The sequence below is a fragment of the Phaenicophaeus curvirostris genome, chromosome 12 (genome assembly GCF_032191515.1).
Source record: "Phaenicophaeus curvirostris isolate KB17595 chromosome 12, BPBGC_Pcur_1.0, whole genome shotgun sequence".
Taxonomy (NCBI): Eukaryota; Metazoa; Chordata; class Aves; order Cuculiformes; family Cuculidae; genus Phaenicophaeus; species Phaenicophaeus curvirostris.
Genome location: NC_091403.1, coordinates 3,293,639 through 3,317,553, shown reverse-complemented (window position 1 = coordinate 3,317,553; position 23,915 = coordinate 3,293,639). Strand labels below are relative to the sequence as shown.

The 23,915-nt window shown below is 40.2% G+C and overlaps 2 protein-coding genes across 3 annotated transcripts in view; both read left to right on the top strand.

Annotated features, from left to right (window-relative positions):
- Positions 1 to 19,795, top strand: part of TBC1D2B (TBC1 domain family member 2B) — a 33,631-nt gene extending 13,836 nt beyond the window's left edge. For both annotated transcript variants that reach the window (XM_069867076.1, XM_069867077.1), the window contains exons 4-13: positions 3,470 to 3,627; positions 4,575 to 4,801; positions 5,245 to 5,637; positions 6,956 to 7,066; positions 7,659 to 7,852; positions 8,354 to 8,848; positions 10,520 to 10,637; positions 11,335 to 11,520; positions 12,861 to 12,982; positions 15,963 to 19,795. In XM_069867076.1, coding sequence (XP_069723177.1) covers positions 3,470 to 3,627; positions 4,575 to 4,801; positions 5,245 to 5,637; positions 6,956 to 7,066; positions 7,659 to 7,852; positions 8,354 to 8,848; positions 10,520 to 10,637; positions 11,335 to 11,520; positions 12,861 to 12,982; positions 15,963 to 16,158 — 2,200 coding nt within the window. In that variant the 3' untranslated portion in view covers positions 16,159 to 19,795. The remainder of the gene's footprint in view (positions 1 to 3,469; positions 3,628 to 4,574; positions 4,802 to 5,244; positions 5,638 to 6,955; positions 7,067 to 7,658; positions 7,853 to 8,353; positions 8,849 to 10,519; positions 10,638 to 11,334; positions 11,521 to 12,860; positions 12,983 to 15,962) is intronic.
- A 3,587-nt stretch (positions 19,796 to 23,382) lies between these two features.
- DAPK2 (death associated protein kinase 2) overlaps positions 23,383 to 23,915 on the top strand; it is a 34,466-nt gene continuing 33,933 nt past the window's right edge. Inside the window, exon 1 of the mRNA XM_069867086.1 lies at positions 23,383 to 23,420. The gene's annotated coding sequence lies outside the window, so the exon portion shown is untranslated. The remainder of the gene's footprint in view (positions 23,421 to 23,915) is intronic.

Genomic DNA, 23,915 nt, shown 5'->3' with positions numbered 1-23,915 from the left:
ATTTAGTTTCGGTTTATTTTAAGACTGTGTAGACCATTTAAGTTCTAGAAAAGATCAGTTTTATGGCTCAATTAAGAAATACGTAAATCTTGTTACAACATGTCCTGTGTAAACTGTTAGTCTTGTATAGTTTCTTGGGTTTGCGTAGCCACTTTGTTAAATTTGGTCATAATAGAAGGAAAATAACATGAAACAATTTGTTAGGTGAATTTCTGAACACTCAAAATGAGTGTTTCTATATTTGAAAAAGTTTTTCTTGATTTTTTTTGTGGTTGTTTTTTTTTTTCTTGAGTTGCAGACGATCTCCTTTGGGGAAGTCTAGCTTGAGGGCAGTGTCAGGCTAGGCTGCTGAGTGTTGCCTGGTTGGGATGTGTTCGTGCTTCTTTGTAACTGAGCAGAAAGGCGATTAAGTAGAGTTGTGGGTTGTGCAGCCCTTTTGGTTGGAGGGAAGTGTTTCTGGTGGCAGTGGCCTAGCAGGTATTGTAACACGGTATTCAAGAGTTGACCTGTCTCAGTATGACTGTGATCCTAATGGCTTGGAGTCAGAATCATAGAATGGTTTGAGTTGCGAGGGATCTTAAAGCCCATCCAGTTCCAACCCCCTGCCATGGGCAGGGACACCTCCCACTGGATCAAAGCCCCATCCAGCCTGGCCTGGAACACCTCCCGGGATGGGGCAGCCATGACTTCTCATGGCAACCTGGGCCAATGCCTCGTCATCCTCACAGGAAAACATTTCTCCCTAAGATCTCATCTCAGTCTCCCCTCTTCCAGCTGAAAACCATCCCCCCTCATCCTGTCCCCACACTCCCTAATCAAGAACCTCTCCCCATCTTTCCTGTAGCCCCTTTCAGCCCTGGAAGGCTGCTCTGAGGTCTCCCTAGAGCCTTCTCTTCTGCAGGCTGAGCAAGCCCAACTCTCTTCCCTTGCAGATCTCTGGGAATAAACATGTAAGAAAATGTCATACTGTGAAGTTCTTCCATGCTGAACGCCACTCTCTGCCATTCCACTCTTTTTGAAGATGTTCTGCTGCAGTAATTCACCTGCCTGAAAACATCCCAGGGAAAATAACATTCATTGTATCTAGTAGCAGATGATTTATTTTAATTCCACGGGGTGGGGTTTATACCGTGCTCTAGTGCCCCCGTGTGCTCTGGATTGTAAAGCAGCCATTCCTCCCTGCCAGCTGGCACCAGTGGGAAATAGCTTCTCGGTCAGGATTCCTTGTTAGGCTCAAATGTCCTCTTATGAGCTTCTGAGAAGTCATTTTGCAGAGAGTTTACCGAGCCAGCAGCTAAAATCTGAAGTGTATGTGATGCAGACAGTTGTGCTCTACATCTGGCTGCATATTCTGTCATTGGGGTAAGAATCTGACAACCCTGGCAGAAGCTGTTTAGCTGTGTGGTGCATGCTAGAACCTCTGACAGATTTATTTACGTTAGTACAGGTGCTGCAGTGACATGTCTTAAAAGTTACGGATTAGCATTTATCTCTGCCTGTTTTGAGCTAGCAGGTCTTGAGCATGTAAGTTCCTGTATCTGGTAAGATAAACTTGCTCTGAGTCTGTAGCAGTTTCATAAGAAAGGTGAATTTTCTTCAGTCTAAGCTTGGCTAGGAGCAAGTAGATTTCCCTTCTAATGGCTATCTTTGGCTGCTCCAGGGACGGGTAGGGCATGTATAATCTTAATTTGGATTTATCTTGTCTAAGTATTAAAGGGGATTATTATTACATGCTTCCACTCTTTTGTTCATTCAGTCTTGCCATGAATGGTGCCCAATTAACGAGCAAAACTCTTCAGTAATGATGCAGGGTCCTTCAGGCAACGGCTGTTCTCATTACGCAGCTTTGGTTTATGCTCAGACCGTTTTTTTCCTGTGGAAAAGCATTAAGTGGTCATGTAAGTCTTACTTTAATGTCTTGATTGACAAGTGGTGATCTTTTCCTGGGCTGGACAGCGTGCTTTGAGTGTAGCACCAGAAGGTCTCGTTAGTTTTATTGGGGCTCTCTGCAGAATCAGGACAAGATTGTTAGTATTTTCATAACAGTGAAAGGTAATTATTGATTTTGGAAAAGCAAGACTTAGTAGTGTGACTATAAAAGCTGGTGGCAAAAAAAGTCCCACTGAAATGTTAGACACTATTATAATAAATGTATGTAAACAGCAGTAGTGTCACGGCTGATTTGTTTTCCTCCCTTCTCTGCAGCTTTATGCAGTTCGGGGTTGGGATCTGATCGCCTTTAGAATACGTGGGCGCTATCCAGTATCTTATGGGATCGTGACTGGTTTTAACCTTGATATTAAAGGATGAATCAAGGTGTTCCTAAAACTTCAGGGAGATTTCTCTGCATTGCTGAGAGCGTGTATTTGCCAAGAACCTAAGACTTGTCTTAATCGAAGACTTACCCTGAATACATCTGTGATACGTTTGATAGAGAAGCTACTGATATGACAACTGTATTTGCATCCTAGGTAGCAGTGGTGAAATAACAGTTGGAAAGAAGTGAAGGATATGTCTCGGAGTTAAGCTACGTGTATATTTACAGTAACTACAGTTGAATTGTGCTTTTCCATGTTTTAAAATCAATTTTCTAGTACTAACTGGCATATATAGACATTTAGGCCTGAATTTGTTTGCATCTTTATGCTGTCAGCTCCTTGTATCTGTTACTTACGTGGAATATAGAGTTCGAACATACTGAATAACAGTAACCTCAAGCCATAAAATCGTAAAACAAAACTTAAACCCAAAACATTTTAAAAAAATAGAAGTAAGTGTGGACTTAAACGTTTCTGATTGCATGACAGCTTGGGGCGGGGGGGTTGGGGGAAGCTGGGTAGGGTAATCTGGTCCTGCTTGTGAAACGTGTTGTTCTTATATAGAATTATCTGGCTGAAATTCAGTGGTTGCCTCTGAAATGTTCTTGCAGATAAATGGCAACGTTCCACCTTAGGAAAGGAAAACTGCTAAGGAGTCTGTCATCTGCGATTCAGCTACAGCAGGTCTCTTGGATGATCCCCAGTTTGACATTAATCCAGAACAGGAAACTGTAACATAAATGCGTTTTAACTGCATGCCATTCTGTTTGATGCTTGGCAGTTATCCCAAAATTCTAAGCTACAATAACTGATCAATGAAGAGGCGCTGCTTCTAAATCTTAATTTTGTTTTGTCTTTCCCCGCTGCCGAAAAAAGGATAAAACGGAGATGACACAAAGGACCATAGTGGTCTCCCAAATATTAATATCCTGCTAAACAGAAATAATTCTGTTCTTGAAACTGTTGATAGCAGGTACTGTTTAGTAGGATATGCTTTTTTTTGAGCTTTTATTTGGTAGTGGGTTTGCCTGTATTTTAGCTTATTTTTAGTTTGCACTGCTTTGACTGCAGTGGTTGTCTTGAAAACCCCTTTATAAAAAGAACAGAAAAAGGAGCAATCTTTATCGCTTTTTCTGCTGTCTTTTTCACAGAAATTCAATGTCCTCCTTAAGAAAAGGAAACAATGAAAACCGCAAGAGCGTATTTTATACCACTGAAGAGTGGGAATTGCTGGATCCAACCCCAAAAGACTTGGAGGACTCAATGGCCCTGGAAGAAAAGAGGAAACACCTGGCAGAAGGAAGTAAAGGTAGTTGTGGGAGGGAAGAAGGAGTAGAGCACATGCCTTACCTTCTTTAGTATGTTGAACTGCATTGTGCCTATCTCCAGGAAATAAGTGGAAGCTTATCTTTTCTTCACAAATCACACCTAGAGCTCTCTAAATTCTTTTAAGAAAATGTGTTTGGGGTCCCCTGAGCATGTTACCATCTTTAGTTTTGTCACTTGAGCTGCAAAGTGGCAGGATGAAGGGAAATGTCGAGGCTTTTGATTACTTAGTGGAGTGTCACCCAGTGAAGTACAATTGCTTTTAGACTCCGAAGTATGTATATCCATGTTATATTGGCTGACTTCTGAACTAGAGAAAAAAGTAGAGATGCGTATGCAGTGATAGCTCATCTGTGCATTGTAAATGGTTCTCAATCTTGACCAGTGTCTAGAATAACCTTATTAAGGCAGTTTTACTGCTCTTTAAGAGCACTTCAGCTGACATCCAAGTGATTTAATCCTTTAGAAAACATCCTTCTCTCTAAGAGTACTCTTGTGGTTGTATAAATGGAGGTGAAACCTTACACTGAAGGCCTCTTAGGAGAAGAGTAGGGTCTGATACTGGTGATGTTTTTTCTCCATTCGCTTCTGAGCTGTTAACTCTTGGAAGCAAAGTTTACTTTGCCATAGATAGAGGCACCTTTTATTTTCTGTAATGAATCATAAAGTTCACGTTCATTTCATGTCTTTTTCCCCAAGTGTTAATTTATGAGCTAAAGCTTTTATCTGGGAAGAGGGAAGTCTGAACTATATGCTTTTCCCACCAAAGGAAGTGATTTGGAAAGTGAGGCCTATTTAACACTATTGTATCAGGCTCTTAAATGCTGCCGAGAGTCTAATTTTAATGACCATATTTTTAAAGGGAAATCTGAATGCTTTGAAATGCCTCTTTACTAAGTGAACTGAACTAGAAGAAATTGTTTTATGCAGGATTGACTAGTTCAGCTTTTCCATTCGATTTTGGCCGCATTCCACACAAAACAAGGCGCCCGTTAAAGGACATGATTGGATCAACAAAAAGCCGGAACAGCAGTGACTCTTCTCCAACCGAGTGGAATTCTGGTAATGGCAACAAACTTGTTTCTGAACTGCAACTCAAGTATCAAAGCCAGCAAGAAGAGTTGGAAAAGCTAAAGAAAGATCTTTTGAGCCAAAAGGTAATTAAGCCTGCAGGCAAAGTGCACAAAAGGAGACAGATCTGGCAGGTGATTTTGAGTTCACCTTTCACGGCCATCTGTGCTAAGGGCGGTTGGATGTTATAAAATAATGGTGCTAAATGAATCTGGTTACAAAAAGCCTTGAAATGAGAAGGATCAGATTTTACATCTTTTTCTTTATTCCTCCTTTTATTTTCTTCTTTTATTTTCTTGGTGAAAGGTGTTTAAGCCATCTATATAGGCAGTCATTGTAAGGTGTAGCCTGCTAGGAATCATGTAATGGAAGCGCTTCCTTTTTTTCTGTAAGAACACCACCGTGTAGTCTGTTAAATGCTGATGGTTCGGATGCAGAACCCATTCCAAAATTTTCTTTTGCTTGATGTTAGGCATCTAAGTTATGAAATTTAAACTTAATTACAATATTTCTTTTTTTAAATTCCTAGGAACTTGTGCGACTGCTGCAGCAAACGGTCCGATCTTCCCAGTACGATAAATATTTTGCAAGCCGTCTTTGTGAGGGGGTTCCCAAAGACAAATTAGAGCTGTTGCACCAAAAAGATGACCAGATTTTGGGTCTCAACAACCAGCTTGAAAAGTTAAATCTGGAAAAAGATAGTCTCCAGCAGGAAGTGAAGAATCTGAAATGTAAGGTTGGAGAACTCAATGAGCAGCTGTGTATGTTAATGGAGACCATTCAAGCTAAAGATGAAGTGATTATGAAACTCTCTCGTCAACTCAGTGAATGTGAGGACAATACATCCTCTCAAAGTGGAGCAGTAAATTCTTCCATGGCCACCTGTACTAATAAGGAACTGCAGGAACTGGATAGACTAAAAGTAAGAGCAATGTCTCTCTCTTGGTGGATAGGGGAATCTCTGCTCCCTATAAAATCTACTTTCTAGTCTGCTATACTGTTTGAGGAGACCACTACAGCAGTTCTCCAAGGTACTCACCAACTGAGGCTTTCTCTGCTTGGAATTTACACGTTAAACTGTTATGTGGTGGTCTAAACAAGACTTGTATGCTTTGAGCTGGTCTCTGTGTCTACAGTACAGTGTCCCATGCTTACAGTAACTTAGTCATTGGTGTGAAGGGGGAGTGAGGTGAGAAATAATCAAAGCAACAGGAAAAAGTAAGGGTAAGAGAAGAATGTAAGCATGGAGGAAAACACCCAGAAAGCTTGCTTTTTTTTTTCTCTCTAATATTTTTTAAGAATAAAAATTGAGGAAACAAAGAGCATGTGGAAGGGCAAAGCGGGCCTTGAGAAGAAAGAACATGGAGGAGTGCAAGAACCTGTTTTACTAATGCTGTTCCAGATACTAGCAATGCATTTTTTTTTCCCTCTAACCTAGCTCAGTGAATGTGTCAGGCTCTCGTTGGATTTATTGAAGTTACTCGCTTGCTTTAAACATGCTTTCTCACTTTGTGGTAAACGTTGTATTCCCAATCGATTACTGTTCCAAGGGATTTAGAATACAAGTCAATCATTTAAAATACATATAAACCTTCATATTTTTCCTATATGTGAGCCTGGAAAGCTCTGTAAAATAAAACTGGAAATGGAAATTCATGGCCTTGGCAGAAAACAGACCAAAGCTTGTAGATGCTGTGGAGTGTGGGAGTGTTGTAATTGTTGGGAAGGCACCAACATTCCCCACCACACAACCTCAGGTTTCCGAGGTAGCGCTTGTAGCCTGGAGCTGAGTAGGTTGGGCAAGGAAGCTAACTGCTAAGGAGTAATATTTTTTCTATGGAAACATAAATCAGACTTGTACTTTAAATGAGGACTGGTGTTTGCCCCAGCGCTTGTGTTGCACGCACGTGCTTTGGGCTGATGCGCATGCCCTGGTGTGGTCAGCATGTTCCTGGTCTCCCTGGTGCTGCAGCCTCGCAGGGTCAGGCCTGTAGTGCTGGAAGCGGGGCAAGTGAGGCACGGTGTCACCTTCTCTGCCTCTGTGCTCATATCTGGCATGCGTTTGACTTACATGAAGAATAAAAAAATAATATTTGATTTGATCCTGATATTTTTAATGCCAAGTCCTGTTCGTAGCCGCTTGCTCTGTGTTCTGAGGAATACTTTCTCTGGTAGGTATTTGCTGCGTGTAAGGTATTCATTAAAAATCCAGTTTGTTTTGGTTTTTTTTTTATCAACAGGACAATCTTCAGGGTTATAAGACCCAGAATAAGTTTTTAAATAAGGAGATTTTGGAACTTTCTGCTCTACGAAGAAATGCAGAAGCGAGAGAGAGAGAATGGCAGGCAAAGGTCAGACTAACACAGCATGTTCTTATTTTGCCAATGTCTGTAGCAGTTGTCAAAAAATCATCTATAAATCTACTCAGAGAACCTAACTGTTGAACGGAAATGGAATGACTTAAATGTATTTAAGCATGTGACATATAAAAAACCAAAAACAAACCCCAAATTCAGTCCTTGCAGACCAATCTTTGTGAGCAGATTCTTGAAAGAAATTAAATCACACTAACCAGTGGAATTTTTTTATCAATTATGAACACAGGCACGTATAGCTCTGAAAACATCATTTCTTCAGAATTAAGGCTGTAATTTTCTTGAAGTATGTAAAGGGAAGCCCGTGTAAGGATTCAGTATGTCACAGAGTACAGTTTTTCCTTTGGAGCGCAAGAGATGACTATGATGTGATGAATGTAACTTTCGAAGTGTTTCTGTATAGATGAAGGAAGTGTAGAGAAGTTGTGGGTAAATAATGAAGGTAAATGTTCTTGACTTACAGGTTTGTAAGCAAGATAAACTAATAGAATAATGTTGAACCAGATTTTAAAAGAACTGTAGTACAAAGTGAGTTTCTGAAAACTTTATTATATCTTGTTTTCTGCAGTATACTAGCTTGGAAGCCAAGCTCTGTCAGATAGAAAGTAAATACTTGATCTTGCTTCAAGAAATGAAAACCCCTGTTTGTTCTGAGGAGCAGAGCCCTGCTCGTGAGGTCATCACGCAGTTGCTGGAAGATGCCTTGAAAGCAGAAACTAGTGAACAGCCAGAACAAGCGTTTTTCAAACCACACCTTGTCAGGTAATTTTGTCCTATTAAAAGACAGCTTTGTGTTTCTTGGTCAGTTGTCCTGGTTCTGACACTGGAAAACAGACAGTGGGATTCAGGGTTTTTTAATGTGTTTCCTATGATAAATAATAATAGTGTCGTTAAATCTTTTTGTCGGTATAAATAAGTGTTATTTTGAGATGCTCTGTAGAACTTCGACTGAAATCTAGCTGCTGAAGGGGAGCTGCTGAAGACATGAGTTCATTTGAACTTGGTCATGTTCTGAAATAAATTGCTTAATCTGTGTAGTAACATCCAGTGGAATATAGGCACAATCTTTTGTATATGGGACTAAAAAAATAATCAGTAGGTGAAGTGCGTACTGTAGAAAAATGTTTAAATAATAAAAGTTAAAACTTGAAAACTGTGGGGGGTGGCTTGAGAGAGATTTCAGGTAACTTTAAGATGGGAACATGAGATTTTCAAGACTATTGAATGCATTTTTAAAAGCCTTTTTTTTCCCTTCCATTTCAGTGAATACGATATATATGGTTTTCAGACAGTGCCAGAGGATGACGACGAGGAAAAACTAGTAGCGAAATCTCGAGCTTTGGACCTGAGGTCGCTTTCTCTCAGTGAAAATCGAGAGATCTCTGCAGGAGTCAAATGGGAAAACTACCTTGCAAGCACAATGAATAGAGAGATGATGCGCTGCGTAGAACTGAAGAATCTTATTCGATCTGGAATTCCCCATGAACACCGTTCCAAGATGTGGAAATGGTGCGTCAATCTCCATGTTAAGAAATTCAAGGACAGCACTGTTCCTGGGTACTTCCAAACCTTGCTTCAAAATGCTCGGGAAAAACAAAATCCTGCATCTAAACAAATTGAGTTGGATCTTTTGAGAACTTTGCCAAACAACAAACATTATTCCTCCCCAACATCTAAAGGGATCCAGAAGCTGCGAAATGTGCTGCTGGCGTTTTCGTGGAGGAATCCTGATATAGGATATTGCCAAGGGCTCAACAGGTAAGATTTTGCAAATCTTGAGTTACAGCTATACAGTGAAACTCTGTAGATGAGCCTTTCACATCACACGTGTAGCGATGTGCTTTTGGACCACCATTTCTTTTATGGGTTATATCTTCATAATATATAATTTTTAATAAACAACTATCACATTTTTTAAAACAGGAGACTTGGATCATAAAACTTGTAAAATCAGCTTAGCGGAAGAACTGGAACTGGAATTAACTCAGATAAGAAATGGGCTACTTAAATGTAGTTTTACATCATCCTCCTGTCAGTGGCAGGGGATCTTTTGCGCGCAAGAATTTGTTAGGCTTTTGCTTCTTTTAAACAAGCAGAACTAAATGCGTGAAAGCTTTTTGTAGTATTAAGGCCACAACCTTCAGCATTTCCTTCAGGATGTCTGCGGTCGGAATTGTGGTCATCAATTTAAGGATGATTCTCATGTGAGAAGGCTAAGAAAAAAATGAGGTCATTGCAGTTGGCGTTTGCTGAAGTAGTTCTGGTACTTTGAGATCTGTAGTAAAGGAAGATGTTACTTCAAGCAGGTGCTAGTCTAACACCCCCCTCTTGTCTCGGTGATAAAATACTATCCATGTCAATCTGCACTAATTTATGCACTAGAATAGGGTAAAAAATGTCAGAACTAGAGCAGCTTTATAATTTGAAACACCCCTGAAGAAGTAGAATAGAGGCAGTGAATGAGGTACTACAGAAAGCGAGGTGGTGGTGGTAGATGTAGAGAGTAATGTAGTAACAAGTAGTATCTTAGAGCAATACATTTCTGGTGACTGGAAGGTATTAGAAGTGCTTTTGCTAAATTTAAGCTTTCTGTGCAGCAATATTTTATCCTGGGACATCTTTGGGTTTATGTTTTGTTGTATTGTAAATAATTCGGCCTTTGGGTATACTTGTACAAGTTAAAAGCAAATTAAATATTTAATTACTTGCTTTGATCCCCTAACGCTTTTAAAGTGTGATCACTGTGTTAAGTTGTGCGACATCAGACGCGGTTCAGGCTGTTACAGCTCCTCTAGCTCACAGAAATAAAACAAACTTACTTGGAGAAATATACCGGTGGTAACCTTCCGTATTCAAACAACAATCAGCAATGTGAAGCTATTATCTGATTTTTATACTCATTGGGAACAGAAAAACCAGGAATGCTGCTGCTGGTTTGGGTTTTTCAGGGCTTTTTCTTTTCCTGAAAAGACAATGGTGGATAAAGACAAAGGTGTTACTTTATATCCATTAAGATAAAAACAAACTTGCTGCAAAGGATTTTTCCAAACTTAAAACGCTTTTATGAAATGCAAGAAGCATGTGTTCTTTCTTATCTTCAGTAAGGAAAGACAGAAGTGGGGGAACTAGAGTAGTATATTTAGGGCTTGGAAGCTTCTAACTATTTTGCTTTAGTTCCTGGGAAAACAGCTTCTAGCAAATCACTTTGGTTTTGCCCTTATCAGTTTTCTTATTTAACTGAGTAAGAATACTTGATGTGGCTGAGACGGTGTCTTATTGCCCCATCTTAGACTTAACAGCTTTGCTGTTTAGTGCTTTTCTGTTAATACATTTCTCTGCTGAAGAGAAACAAAGGCTTTATTGTAATTGTTCTTAATATATTTTGTGATACTATAATAACCTTTTTCTGCAAATAAACACTATTTTCAGATTGGCAGCAATTGCACTTCTGTACCTGGAACAGGAAGATGCTTTCTGGTGCCTAGTAACAATAGTGGAAGTTTTCATGCCTCGTGATTATTATACCAAGACACTGCTAGGATCTCAGGTATGTGCTCTGCCGAAATAAAGCCTGATCCTGTAAACTGCAGACAGTCAGAAACTGTCTGAGGCATTTTGGGCAACGTGTTTACTTGGTAGAGGTGAGTTCCAGGCACCAGAGCCCTTGTTAGGATGAGGACTGAAGTGTAACACTGAAATAACTGTTCAGTAACCTGCATGGAGCTCTAGTCCATAACCCACCTTCTGATTATTAGCTTCACAACATAGAATGAGCTGGTTTATCATTTCTTTCCTCAAAATTGGAAGGGGTGGTGGGCTGTTATGGGCTGTCAGGGTGAGTAGGGGCGAGAATGGATTTTGCAGTACTGTTCGCAGTATATGCTGTAGCGCTCCTCTGCTTCCAGGTGATGCTCTGGTACTTGCTGCCTTCTCCCTGCAGTCTTTCCCCACCTTATTCTCTGCTCCTGCACCCGTGCAGCACTACTGACCTCTAGCAGGAACGCAACGTCTGTGTGTGAGGAGACCGCTGAGGCCAGGGGTGGATTGAGAAGTGAGGAGTTGTCAGCAAGGGCAGCATGCATTGCCGTGCCCACATCTGGATTATAAGCATTAGTGAGACAGTCCTGGGTTCCCTGTTAGCTTTTGAAATCGTCACACTTAATGGATTTGGAACAGCCCTACTTTGAACTATAGGTACATTGGAAAGCAGAAGAGCAATAATGTCATATTTGTCATCTCTTTAGGTTGATCAGCGAGTATTCAAGGATCTAATGAGTGAGAAGCTCCCGCGACTACATGCTCATTTTGAACAGTACAAAGTTGACTATACTCTTATCACTTTCAACTGGTTCCTCGTGGTGTTTGTGGACAGTGTGGTTAGCGACATCCTGTTTAAAATCTGGGACTCCTTCCTATATGAGGGACCAAAGGTGAACTAAATGAGCTAAGTTTTTTTCAGTTGCTGCCTGGCAACAAAATACTGTAGTGTAACTGAGTGTAGAGTGGGGGGAAATTTGAGATTCCTGTCAGTTAAAATCACTGCTAGGGGAAAAAAGGGAAGAGATGTACATAAGTAACCAGTCAAAACAGTTTCCATTTATCTGTGTTCTGCAAGTTAAAAGCTTGAGTTACATGGAAGCATTCTAAATGCTGAGTATATTCCTTTCACCAGCCACCATTATTTTTTTCTACCTTTGAAAAATTAAGCTGTAGGCAGTTTACTCCTGCTTGCAGCTGTTAATTGGTTTTAAATAACTGTATCAAAACAAGAGCTACTCAAGAGTGCTTAAGTGAAGGAAGCAGAAGTATTGGGAAGATGTCAAACTTAGTTACAACCAGATGCCAGTGTCTAGCTTGTTGCTGCAGCAATTGTTGCTTTTATTGCTGCAGGCATTTAAAGAACAGCTGACAATGACTGTCTGGGCTCCTAGCTTGTACATTAAGGGTTGGGGGTAGAAAAATGTTCATGTGTTTCATAGTTGTGAAATTGCAGTTAAATAAAGCTGGTGTAGGAGAAAAGCAATTGGATTCAAACACAATACCAACTAAATCAGATGCTGTAGGCAATTGGAGAGAGTAAGAGTTATAAAATAGACAGGAACTGTGTGCTAGCTAGATTTCTTGTTGGCCTCAGCTGAGCATTCTAATATGCAGTAGCAGTTTTGGTTGCATGTTCATTCAAATCAGTTTTTAGCACTGTGGTATTTTGTGAACCCCGCAAGGTAGGAACTGACAAAGTTCAGGACTTGCTAAAGCCTTTTCAGAACAAAGGGAAATAAGGCTTCATCCAGCTCGTGCCAGAGCTGACCGACAAACTAGTATCAGAATTGCCTTCAACATCAGTCCCCCAGCCTGCTGGGAAAACTCAAGGCACTGGAAAAGAACCTGTTTAATAAGCAAACTTTAATTTTAGCTCTGAAGTAACATAATAAATGTATTCAACAGGCCCAGCAGTCTTTGTTCTACAACTGAATTAGGAACTCAAAACTTCAAATATTTTTGTATGCTGTTAACCCGATATTGTATCTTAGGCAGAGCTGCAGAACACCTCGTCTTGGTTACAGGCCACAGGAGAAGGTTTTGGTCGCTTTTGGAAATGGGAGATGGGGCAGGGAGCGGCAGGGAAGGAAAACAGAGGGAGGTGTGATTAGATGGCTCAAATGCAGCCTGTAGGAGATTTTCCTTTGATTTTTATAATAGGTAATAATGAGAATCAGTGGCTTCTGTTCTCATAAAGAACCGAAAATTGTACTTTTTTTTTTTTAATCAGGTAATATTCCGATTTGCCCTGGCACTTTTTAAATACAAAGAAGAAGAAATCTTAAAACAGCAAGATTCCACATCCATTTTCAAGTACCTTCGATATTTCACACGCACTATACTTGATGCTAGGTGGGTAACTAAAACTCGTATGTAATTGAAAGACCTGTGGTGGGGAATTGACGAAGTATGTTGTGGTTATTTTTCATTTGTTTTTATATAGATCTTAATTTAGATACAGTATTCTCACAAGTAGTTTATCTAGTAGAAACAAAAGCAGAAGTGATGAATCCATAATTGTTAGTGTTAAATATGATTAAGATTACTATGCCAAGTTGGTCTTATTTAGTATTTGTATTGTGGTAGTAAACACTTAAGAATTCCAACCAACGTTGAAAAATGTTTTGTGATAAATAAAACCACATCCTGGCTCAAGTATGAAACGTGAGCTATGACCCACTAGGTTTAGATTTCTTGCACATCATTAATGTATAGGCTAATGCTACATAACTCCAGCTGATTTTAAGATGCACGTCAAAGCAAAGAATAAACACACATTAGATACCCTTCTGGTTTTCAGTCCTTGCATAGAAATTACAGTTTGTAATGAGGGTTCAGTGTTTTTAGGTTTCTAGTTTCAAGGCTGTAGAGCAGCAGATTAATCTTAGAAAGAAAAGTCATATTGGGGTTGGTTTAAGGTCTGAAAATGTTTTGCACAGATAATTAAACTCAGATTTTGATTTCAGTACAAAATCATACCCTGCAATCTGAGGCGTTTGTTTTTTACCATAATAAATTCCATATGAGCTTCAGCTTATGTTTCTGCTTCTACTCCAGAATTATTCATTATTTTTACTTCCTGTGTTTCGGTTTTGATGAGAGAGAGAGCAGTTAAAACTGAGTAGTCTTACTCTGTGCTTAAAAACGATTGCTAGGACTGATGCAGGGAGAATGTTGTGCACCTGGTGTAAATGGTAAAATTCTTTTAACAGATGTTGCTTCCTCTGCTGAAAGGTCTCCAAAAACTTGGGAGGGGGAGTTAGGAGCTGCTTTGTATTTTAGCATTCCCCTCTTTAATTTGAAAACTGCCAGACAGTTGTTGTACTCAGCTGTTTGTGACCAAAATAAATGCTGGCTCTGATTAGAAATCTGGAAGTGGCAGAGAATTACGTACTCAATTGTAGGAAGAGGGTGCATGTATTTTTAACAGAAAACAATAAATAAAACTAATTTGTGGATATTTTATAACTGATGAATAGGCTAGTTTATAATCAAATGTTTAATACATAGTGCCACAGCAGTATCACCAGAAACTAAAGGGAGGGAAATATTTTTTTTTCCCCTCTTACCTAATTTGAACAAAATTTTGGTATTTAATCAGAGCTGCAGATTTGGCTTTCTCTTCACTTTCCAATTATGTAAAAGAAATGATGGCTTAGCTCTCCTGTCTAAACTTTCTGCTGCTGTAGTAACCTATCTTAAAGATTTCTAAGGTTGCTGGTGTTAAAATGATCTAATTGGTTATTTTTGCAGATGGTGAGATGTGTTCAGGGAAAGACAGAATTCAGTGCATCAAAGATATTTACAAAACAAACACATTCTATGCGAGTCTATAAATCTCAATATTTCAGCAGTTGGAGTTGAAAGCAGTGGTGCAGTGCCACCTGGGGGATGTGAATTTGCCTGCTCGAACTCACAGGGTGTGATCCACAGGGCTGAAACCTCCTGGTTTCTTAGTCTGCCTTTTTTTCAGCATCAAAATTTACACAATACAGAAGCATGTAGAATGATGTTTTTACTGAGATGGACAAAAAATCATCTTTTAGAGAAAAAGAACAAAGATTCTTTTTATGGAGTTCATGCACATCCTGGAAGGTTAGAAAATTAGACTTCTAAGTTTAGACACTCTAGAGGAGAAAAGTATCTACAGGCATGTGCGTAATTAGATTATAGGATGTCACAGTTTTTTCTACAGATGAAAGTTGTGTTCTGCAGCAGTTTGTGCACAGGTAGAGATGCTGTTGGAATGTGTTCTGTTTATAAATAGAATCATGGAATCACTCAAAAATACATCCTAGGGAAAGCTTAGCCTTAAATAAACTGTCTGAATATATTTTCTTAATATTAGGGTTCATCGAATAATTAAACTGTAATAACTTCAATTCCAGTTCCCCTTTTTCCCTTAATAAATAAAGAAATAAATTTTTTAGGTATAAGTCAACAGGAATGACCTAGTTAACCCTGTCTTCGGGCTGAGTTAGGACAACTTGTGCCTCAAGTTGAGCCAGGGGAGATTTAGTCTGTATATTAGGAAATGGCAGTGTTTAAAAGCTATGTGGGTGTGGTGCTTAGGGACATGGTTTAGTGTTGGGTTAAGGGCTGGACTTTATTATCTTAAAGGTCTTTTCCAACCTAAATGATTCTGTGATTAGGCGGATCGGTTAATTTTGCTGTGACAGAATAATAGTGTGATGCAGTGTGACTTCAGAAGGGTGATAGATACTTTTGTGGTGCTTTGCTATGTGATCTGATGAGTTTGAGTTGACACTAGCTCAGCTGTCTGTGCTCCAGCCAGTAGATTCCCAGAGCTTTCTTACTGTACCATAAAGTTTGGCTCACACATTTTGTATTATCCTTGTCTGTATTAGTATTATCCCAGGCTTTATCTGATCTCTTATACCTTTTGCTATCTTGGATAACTTGAGAGCTGACTCTTGTGGGATTGATCAAGTGAATTATGTGAAGGAAGTTAATTTGGGTAACTGGATATACCAAGTATTCAGTGTAGCCAATGAAGCTCTCGTTAGCCAAACTTACATCTTCTGTTCAGCGTTGTCAAGGCTGAAATCACTATAGCATTGTAGAGAGTTTGCAGGTGGCTTTGTTAGCTGTCAAGCATGAGATAACACTTTATCACTTGAAATAATTCCAAAACTGAGTGCTTTACAGAACATTCTTTCAATACTGGCAACATCTGAGACCTGTCTGGTATGTGAAGGAGACCGGAGATATCAGCCATATACTAAAAATTGATATGGATGACGTTCAAAACTGATCTTAAAAAAACCAGCAAGTATGAATGATTGTCTGCTTACGTTGTGTAATCTTACAGGAAGCTGACTGGTATTGCTTTTGGAGACCTCAATCCTTTTCCATTGCGCCAGATCAGGAACAGGAGGACCTATCACCTGGAGAAAGTGCGTCTTGAACTAACTGAGCTAGAAGCCATGCGTGAGGATTTCCTGCGTGAACGAGAGACATGTGTAGAAAAAAGAGACCTTATTAGTGATGATGAGGAGGATAGTTGAAACTACTCAACATAAACTTTTCTTTGGGATTGTGACCAAAGTGAGTTAACCTCCAAAACACTTTATTAATCCTGTCAAACAGAATGTAAACTAGTTGCTTTTGGAAATATGCGGGACACATTTCCAAACCCCAGCACTTTCAGAAATACTGTTTTGTATGGAGGCCAAACACTTCTGTTTACATTTATGTTCATGGAATCGTGTGTAGAGCACTTACTATCTGTCTCAGTTTAGTTCAACAGCTGAAATGACAGGTTTTTCCCCTCAGTGCACTGTTGGTGCCTGTTTGTGGAGTAGTAGTAACAAAGTCCTCACTGCGTTTACTGCATTCCTTGCCATTCTGTGTTTTAGGGACATAGTCATGTTTTTTGTAGCGCAGGTTCGATGTGGGAAGATATTGGTTCAATAAATGGCTTTCATCACAGTGGCCTTGAATAAACTAGCCAATCTTCAGGTCACAGATTAGGAAAGTACAGAATGAACCAGAGGAAGAACTTACATGCTCCTTTATCTTGTCCTGAAGTGACATGAAATGAATCATCGAAAAGAACACTTGAATATATGTTCTTAAAGGTAAAATACCTTTCAGTACCTGTCATGAAATGTTCAGTGTATGCTGAAACAGTGATATCAAACTCACTTATGCTTTTCTGGGCAGCTGTGTTGATAAAGATTCTCGTTAACGCAGAGAGGTTTATAGATCAAATCCTGTTTATTCAGTCTTATTTCTGTTCGCTTCTTTGATTGCAATGTCTCAAAAAAGCCACAACCAAACCCCATCCGTTACAGAAGAACGGAGCTTGCCACAGGAGGACTGTGTTTGAGTAGCTAATTAGTTGCATATTTGTTGAAAGCTTTTTTATTATTGCTTCTTCCTATTTAGGGCTTAAAATAAGACGAAGTCTTGCTCTTTTAAGAAGAAACATAGCATTCTTTTTGCATGAATGTATAACTATTGTACAATAGTGGTAGCGATAGGATTCCTTAAACACATTTATCGAAGGAGCCTAAAGGTCACAGTGTGCACACAGGAATTCAAGATCATCTTCTAGCAGAAAAATGCAATATTCTTTCAATGTGCTCAGCTTTGTGTGTTGCGCACACATCCTGTAAGACAGCTGTAAGCTTTGGGGTGTTTAGCTGTGGTCTGACTGGGGAAGTGTCACTGGAGACCGTTCTTTCTCATTTGATGGCAAACAATACTCTTAAACGGTTCTGAGGAAGAGGACGGTTTCTTTCTTGCTTGGCTGTTCTCTGGACTTCTGCAATGTTCTTTCTTGAGCTGCTGGATCTTCAGAATGTTGGATTGACTTAAATGTTGTATCTGGATGTGTCATGATAAAGGTAGCATTCAAATAATGGGCAGCAAATCACTCAGCTCTGGGGAAGTGGTTAATGAGCAAAAAACAAAACTGGTGGTCAGGAACAGTCAAGTGCATCAAGCTTCTGCTTTGCATGTTTTCTTTTGGTTTTCTGAGAACCAATATGACTTCTTTATCAGGTGTTCTCATGTAATTGTTTTAGCAAACTCAAGTATTTGCCAGGAGAAATCCTGCTTCTGTTTCACAGCACTTTTTTCCTTTTTCTGAGAATGTATTTGTTCCCTTCTGTAAATGAGCATGTTATCAGTCAGTTTATTTGGAAGGGATGTATTTAATCAGTGGTGGACATTGTAACTTACAGGATGACTTTTGGTATAAATGTATGCTTCTTATATGATGTATATGATGGTTGATTAACCAACAAATCCTTGCCAATGAGGGACACGTGGTATGATCATTGCGGTTTGTATGTCATTTGTCTTCTAAAATGTCTTTTACCTTGTCTATTGTAAGCAGTAGTTTGGGGGGATTTATTCCCTGATTACACTTGGTTGTTTACTTGAGGCTATCAGGCAGGGCTTTCATATTATTGCATGTACTGTATTCTTTTTTTACTTACAATCAGTGTTTGGATATAGAAATGGGACCAGGTTTTCTAATTTTCCAGTTATACTGTCTTGGTTTTGAAGGAGCTGGTCTCTAAATCAACTCTGTAATGTCCACTTTTTTTGCTTTAATCTTGTTTTCAAGTGTTAAATGAGATTTTTGTAAGCTGAAGATCTTCTTTCTAGTGGCAACAGCTGAGATGTTAAGGTGAAGAATTTAGAATCATGTACCTACCCTATTCCTACAAGTCTGTTATTCCTGAGTTTTGAGTCTTCACTGTGAACTAGTCTGTGACTTCAGGAGGTGTTTTCACACTGATTTTGCTGGAGTCTTTAGGTTGTGAAGATAAAACCAACTTTAAGGTAACTGTTCTGGAAGTTCTCTAGCTGACAGAGCATCGTGCCCTGCGATGCTACAGAACCATTTCTTTTTTTACAGTTGTGCTGATGTTTAAATGCGTGCAAGTTGCTGCGTTTCATTATATCAGTTGTTACCCAATTGTACAGTAAAACTAAGTAGCTCTTATACCACGATGTGAATCTAATGCATGAATTTTACGGAGCTTATGGAAATCATGTTACCTTGCAAGTACAAAATGAGTTGATGTTGTGTGATACTCAAGTTCCCAGCGAGCTGTTGGCTTCATTTTGTTAAGCATTGTTACTGATTTCTTAGCTAAAAGCTAAAAACATCACAGAGGCACCTAATGAGATGCGTGTAGCAGGAAGCAGTGTCAGGGTAAGCTGGCCTTGCTGTCGCAAATGTCTTTGACTGTTAGTTTTCTTGTGGTGTTTAATCTGGTAACTCTGAGGAGCAGTAACTAGTTAGGGACATGGGAGATACACAGGCAGTATTTAAACCTGATGAAGCCAAGCAAAAATGTGGTGTGACTCAGTGGCCTGCAACACCTGAGCTGCATAGATGCCAAGTATTTAAGGGTGAACTTCTGAAACAGTGCAGATTTAACATTCCTGCCAGCCACTTAGAAATTGGCTTGTTATGCAAATAACGACTGCTAAGACACTTTTTTAACTTCAATATCACACATGCATGCAGAGAGTTCCTTAAGCATGGTTTGCAGTACGTGTGGTGTAGACCAAACCACTCAGCTGGATTTTGCAGAATATTCCTCCATCTTCCTACACGTATGCCTGGCTTTCCAGTGACACTTCTGTTACTTGCTTGAAATGTTGTATTATCTTCTGTTAAATAGGCAAAAAAATTGGTGCACTACAGCTCTAGCTATTAAAATTGCACAGTATTTCAGCTCTACCTGCACAGATAGTGTTATCACCCAGTGTTATCACATTGTTTGGGGTTTTTTTACCAGCTGTGTAATCAATAAAAAGGGGTTTTTTTGTTGCCCTTTAGGTGTCTTCTGTGAGAGATTCTCCCCTTTCCCTCAGTCTTTGTAAAAATGGTAGGATATTTCAGCAGAAAGGGAAAGATTTTTTTTTTTTTGCTTCCTTAAGACATCAAGAATGAATGATTGGTCTAAACTGAGTTGTATGTTCAGTCCTGCTTAACTGAGAAATGGAAAATTAATCAATTTAATGAAATTGTGTAGCTGTTGAAGTGAATGTTCCCTTAAGTGCCATGTTAGAAATCGGCAATATGCGGTACAAGAGATTTGAGCTACAAACCGTAAATGATGTTATTTTCATAAAGAATGATGTAAAGAAAAAAATAAATTGTTTATTACTTTACAACTTGCCCTGGTTCTTTTTTTTTTTTTTTATGACAGATGGAAATACGTGCAGGTGCCATGAGAACAAAGCAGTAGTAAAGCTGGTGGTTTTGTCTGATAATGTGGTTTCAGAGAGTCTATGTAGAGGAATGTATATGCACGGCTTGGAAGCCTGAAGATGTGAACTATAGACGTGGTGCATGCAGGTGATGCTGACTGGGTGTCCTTTGGTTCCTTCGCAGAGGAGGGAAGGGAAAGGGAGATGAATTTCCATGAGAGTTCCAAAGAAACATGTATTTGTATGGTATCTCCTGAGACCAAAAGCCTCTTTAGTAGGCTTGAGTAGCCGTGTTCTGCTAAAGCCTTCAGGAGTCGAACATAATTTCAGCTGCTTTGAAAATTTTATGAAGTACTGAATTAAGCTGGAAATTCAGACTCAATGTCTGTCTTTCAGAGATTGATGCAGGCATTAATTTTCAGATAAATTATTTGGCATTTTGGAGTTACCTTTGGATATGAAACTTAACAGCTAAATATTTGTGAGGGAGGAAAATTAAGAGCTGGGAGATGACTTTAGTTGCATGTCCAAGCAGATCTTCCATAGTAGAGGTGAACAGTGCACAGTTCTCGTCCTCTGGCTCTGCTAGAGGATGGCAAGCTGTTAAGAGTAGATATCAGCGCAGCTGGAAATCTGTTCAAAGGGGTTGCAAAACAGGATAGAGAGCAGCAATTGAGGCAGAACATGACTGTGGCCTAAGGAGCTCCTGTCCTGTATACTGACAATTTAAGTCAAAGAAATAAACAGAATATTCTGGGAAGAGAGTGCATAGGGAGCAATGTCCTCACTTGGACACTTGGCATATTTAGCTCAAGCATGTTGTGGTGCCCTAGCAGCTGCTGGGGCTGTTAAAGAACAGCTGAGGCTCCCGTTTCCTCCTTGGGACTGAGCCCAGGACATCTGTTCTCAGTGGAATTGCAACAAGGATGCGAGCATGGCTACTGTGTCCAGCTGATGTCTGTTGTCAAATATGTTATTCCGAAGAAAGGCATAAACTTAGAAAGGATAAACGCAGATTGCCTGCTCTGAACTGAGATCAAATACCTACAGAGTCTCACTCTTGCGGATGCAAAGAAGGCACTGAAGCCTGGTGGTGTTACATTATATTCAGGTGTTCATTCTGTGGGATTTTCAGAAGTGCTAAACATAGCTTCCTTATCTACAGCTCTTTGACCTCACTGGAAGCAGAATCTATGTAGTGCTGAAGCTTCAAGAATTCCCACACATGAAGTACAGTCACTCAGATAATGCAAAGGAAGGGTGTGCTCTGCCTTGGAAGTTCCCCTTGGAAAAGAAGGTAAAAGGTTCAATCACAAGGAAGTACAGAGAGTGGTATTTTCTTCATGATACTGTGCTGAAGAAGCCGTGCTCCTCTACAGTCACACCCCTCTACACTGCTAGCTGTTCAGAGGATTAGACTAGAAAGTAAAACACAGAACTACACACTGGATAGTGAAAACCTCAAATGGTTATTTAATAAAGGGATCTATCATCTGCCATAAATTAGTCTGGGGTGTTGTGAGTAGAAGTCAAGTAGTTAAAATTTTCAACTCTTGAATTGAATGTACCTGGGAAATTAAGATGGCTTTGGCCTTAATGAAAATAATCCTAGCCTGAAGTGACTGTATCCTGCCTGTGTGTTTCAAATGTTTTGCTGTACAAACCAGTTTCATTTTTGCAGAGCTGATGAACTGACTCAGTGAAGTCCTTGGGCACTGTGATTCATAGTTAAACTGAAATAACCCATTTACTTCTTTTTTATAAAGACAGGAGGTATTTTTCTGGTATTTAAGCCTCAGACTCCTCCTTTGGAATCTAAGGTGTGGGCTTCTTTATCCGTTCCTAAAGGAGGCTGGTAAATGCATGGCTAGCAGACACTGCAGTGTTTGCGCTGCTTGCTTCAAATGTGATTTGGCTTTGAGTTTTCCTCCCCACTCTGGTCCTGTATGCACATAAAGGCTTTTGTCCTGATTGCCAAAGATGTTACAAAGAAATCAGAGTTCATGTTTTAAGGGTGAGCAGCTAAACCATGTAAGAGCAATTTCTTCCTTGAGCAGAACCTGTATTTTCACTTTTAAACCCTATGGACATGGCAACAGGGATGGATGAGATTCCATCTACCCTTGCTCTTAGAGACCTTGCAGGTCTGGCCAGTGGATACTGAATTCCCATCAGGCTTATTCAGGTGCTAGGGAAGAGCTTGTCCTGATTTGAAAAGCGATTGTGGCCTCTCGGGGCAAACCATGCTGTTTTGTCCCCTTTTTTTGCAGCTAGGAGCAATCACAAGAGGTGGCCTTCTGTGTGTGCCCTTTACTCTGAGAATTTTGTAGGAGGATTGCTGTGACTGTCACCTGGTCACGTCACATTGTAGAGCTAAAGGTGAGGAATGAAATATGTTTATTTCCCTTTCAAAGGGTTCCGAGTTCTTCCATTGCCCTTTGAAACCTTTACTATTGCTCCTATTTCCTGTCCTCCATCCTGTGTGATTCCTCTTGGAATTGGGAGAGCAGGGTGGAACCTTCTGGGTTGTGAGCACCGCTGCCAGGGCAGGCAAGCAGGGGCACAGTTCAGTCCTCTTGACTTGGAACAAATTTGAAGCTGTTTCTTTTTAGTTGTGATAACAAAAATGCTGCTTTTAGGCACTTGTCTAGTGTAGAATTACTTTAAAATCTATCTTTGCAACTTATTGCAGTGGTAACAGCGTGCCTATTTATGTGTGATAATTTGCTGTGGCTTTGCACTATTTAACTGCATAGAGAATTAAAAGTAAAGCAGCCTGGCATTTATATTTGATTTTCAAGGTGTGAGCAATACCACATCTTTCTTCATGAATAAATGCTGGATATTAACTTGCCCTGAAGAAATTGAAGAAGACAAACCTTTTTTTTTCGCAATTAAAGTTTGCCAGATAAAAAGGGAGAGTCTAGTTCTACAGGATTTGGGAATGTCTTTAAGACAGGAGAGTAAATGGGTGAAGGATGTCATTGTTGGTAACCAACATCTGGTCTAGGGCAATTTGGAACTCAGTATTGCAGACGTCTGTTGGAGTAGTGCGTATGAATGTATTTTGAGATCTACAATGAGGACTAGAAGCCTGTGCCATTCTTCCTCTTGCAGTGGTGTCTTAACAGGGAATTTCACTGGGCAATGTTGAATTTCAGTCCACAGCATTAATGATATCAGCTTGTATAGAATATAGAACAAGGCTTATGAAGCTTTGAAGTGCCTGTCTGAGTTCACCTTATTTCCTTGGTACTCCTTTCCTATATCCTGAAGCTACAAAAGCAGAAGTCAGGTCTTACCTCTGAGATGCTCCCTAATTAGCCTGGGAGCTGTGATGGTCTGGAAGGTGGAGTAATGACCAAGCAGGTCCAATGTGGGAATGCGATGCTGTTACTTTTGTGATGATGCCAAGCGCTGGGTTATTTGCCCCTTGGTCCTACAGGTGATACGCTCCTACCAGCAGAGTGTTGGAGCCACACCAGGCATGCATTGTATTTGTCTCTGTGTCCTTAATTAAACTTTGTGTTCTCATTGCAGAGTCCCTCAGCTGGACCACTGATGAAATGGAGCCCAACTGAATAAACAAGTGAGGACAGTGTTTGTTTTTGAGGGGCAGGACCCTTTATTTCTGGAGTAAATAAGGAGTTTTTGGTGTTGTACAGGATTGGTGCTGAAAATGGAGACCATAAGTCCTTCACTGAACTACGGAACAGCTGCTGCCCAGAAGGAGGGCAGCTGCCTGGCAAGTGCCCCTGTCGTGTAGGTGTGATGGGCACCCGGGGCACCCAGGCAAGGGGAGCGTGGGTGCCTGTGCCGTCCCGCTGTTTCCGGAGGCTGAAGGTCTGTCTGCCTGCACGGGGAACATTCTCGCTCCCCATGGTGCCTGCACCCCACACGCACAGCTCTGTCCTGCAGAATCCCAGCTGCCTTCACAGGGTCAAATCCTGCGTTCGTGCAAGAGTCAGGGTGCACCCATGCTCTGAATTGGGTTTGTTTGGGGTTTTCTTTGCAGAGCAAGTGCCAGCCTGGGGATTCGAATTTGCTTGCTCGAACTGACAAGGCGTGATCCAAAGCCAAAACA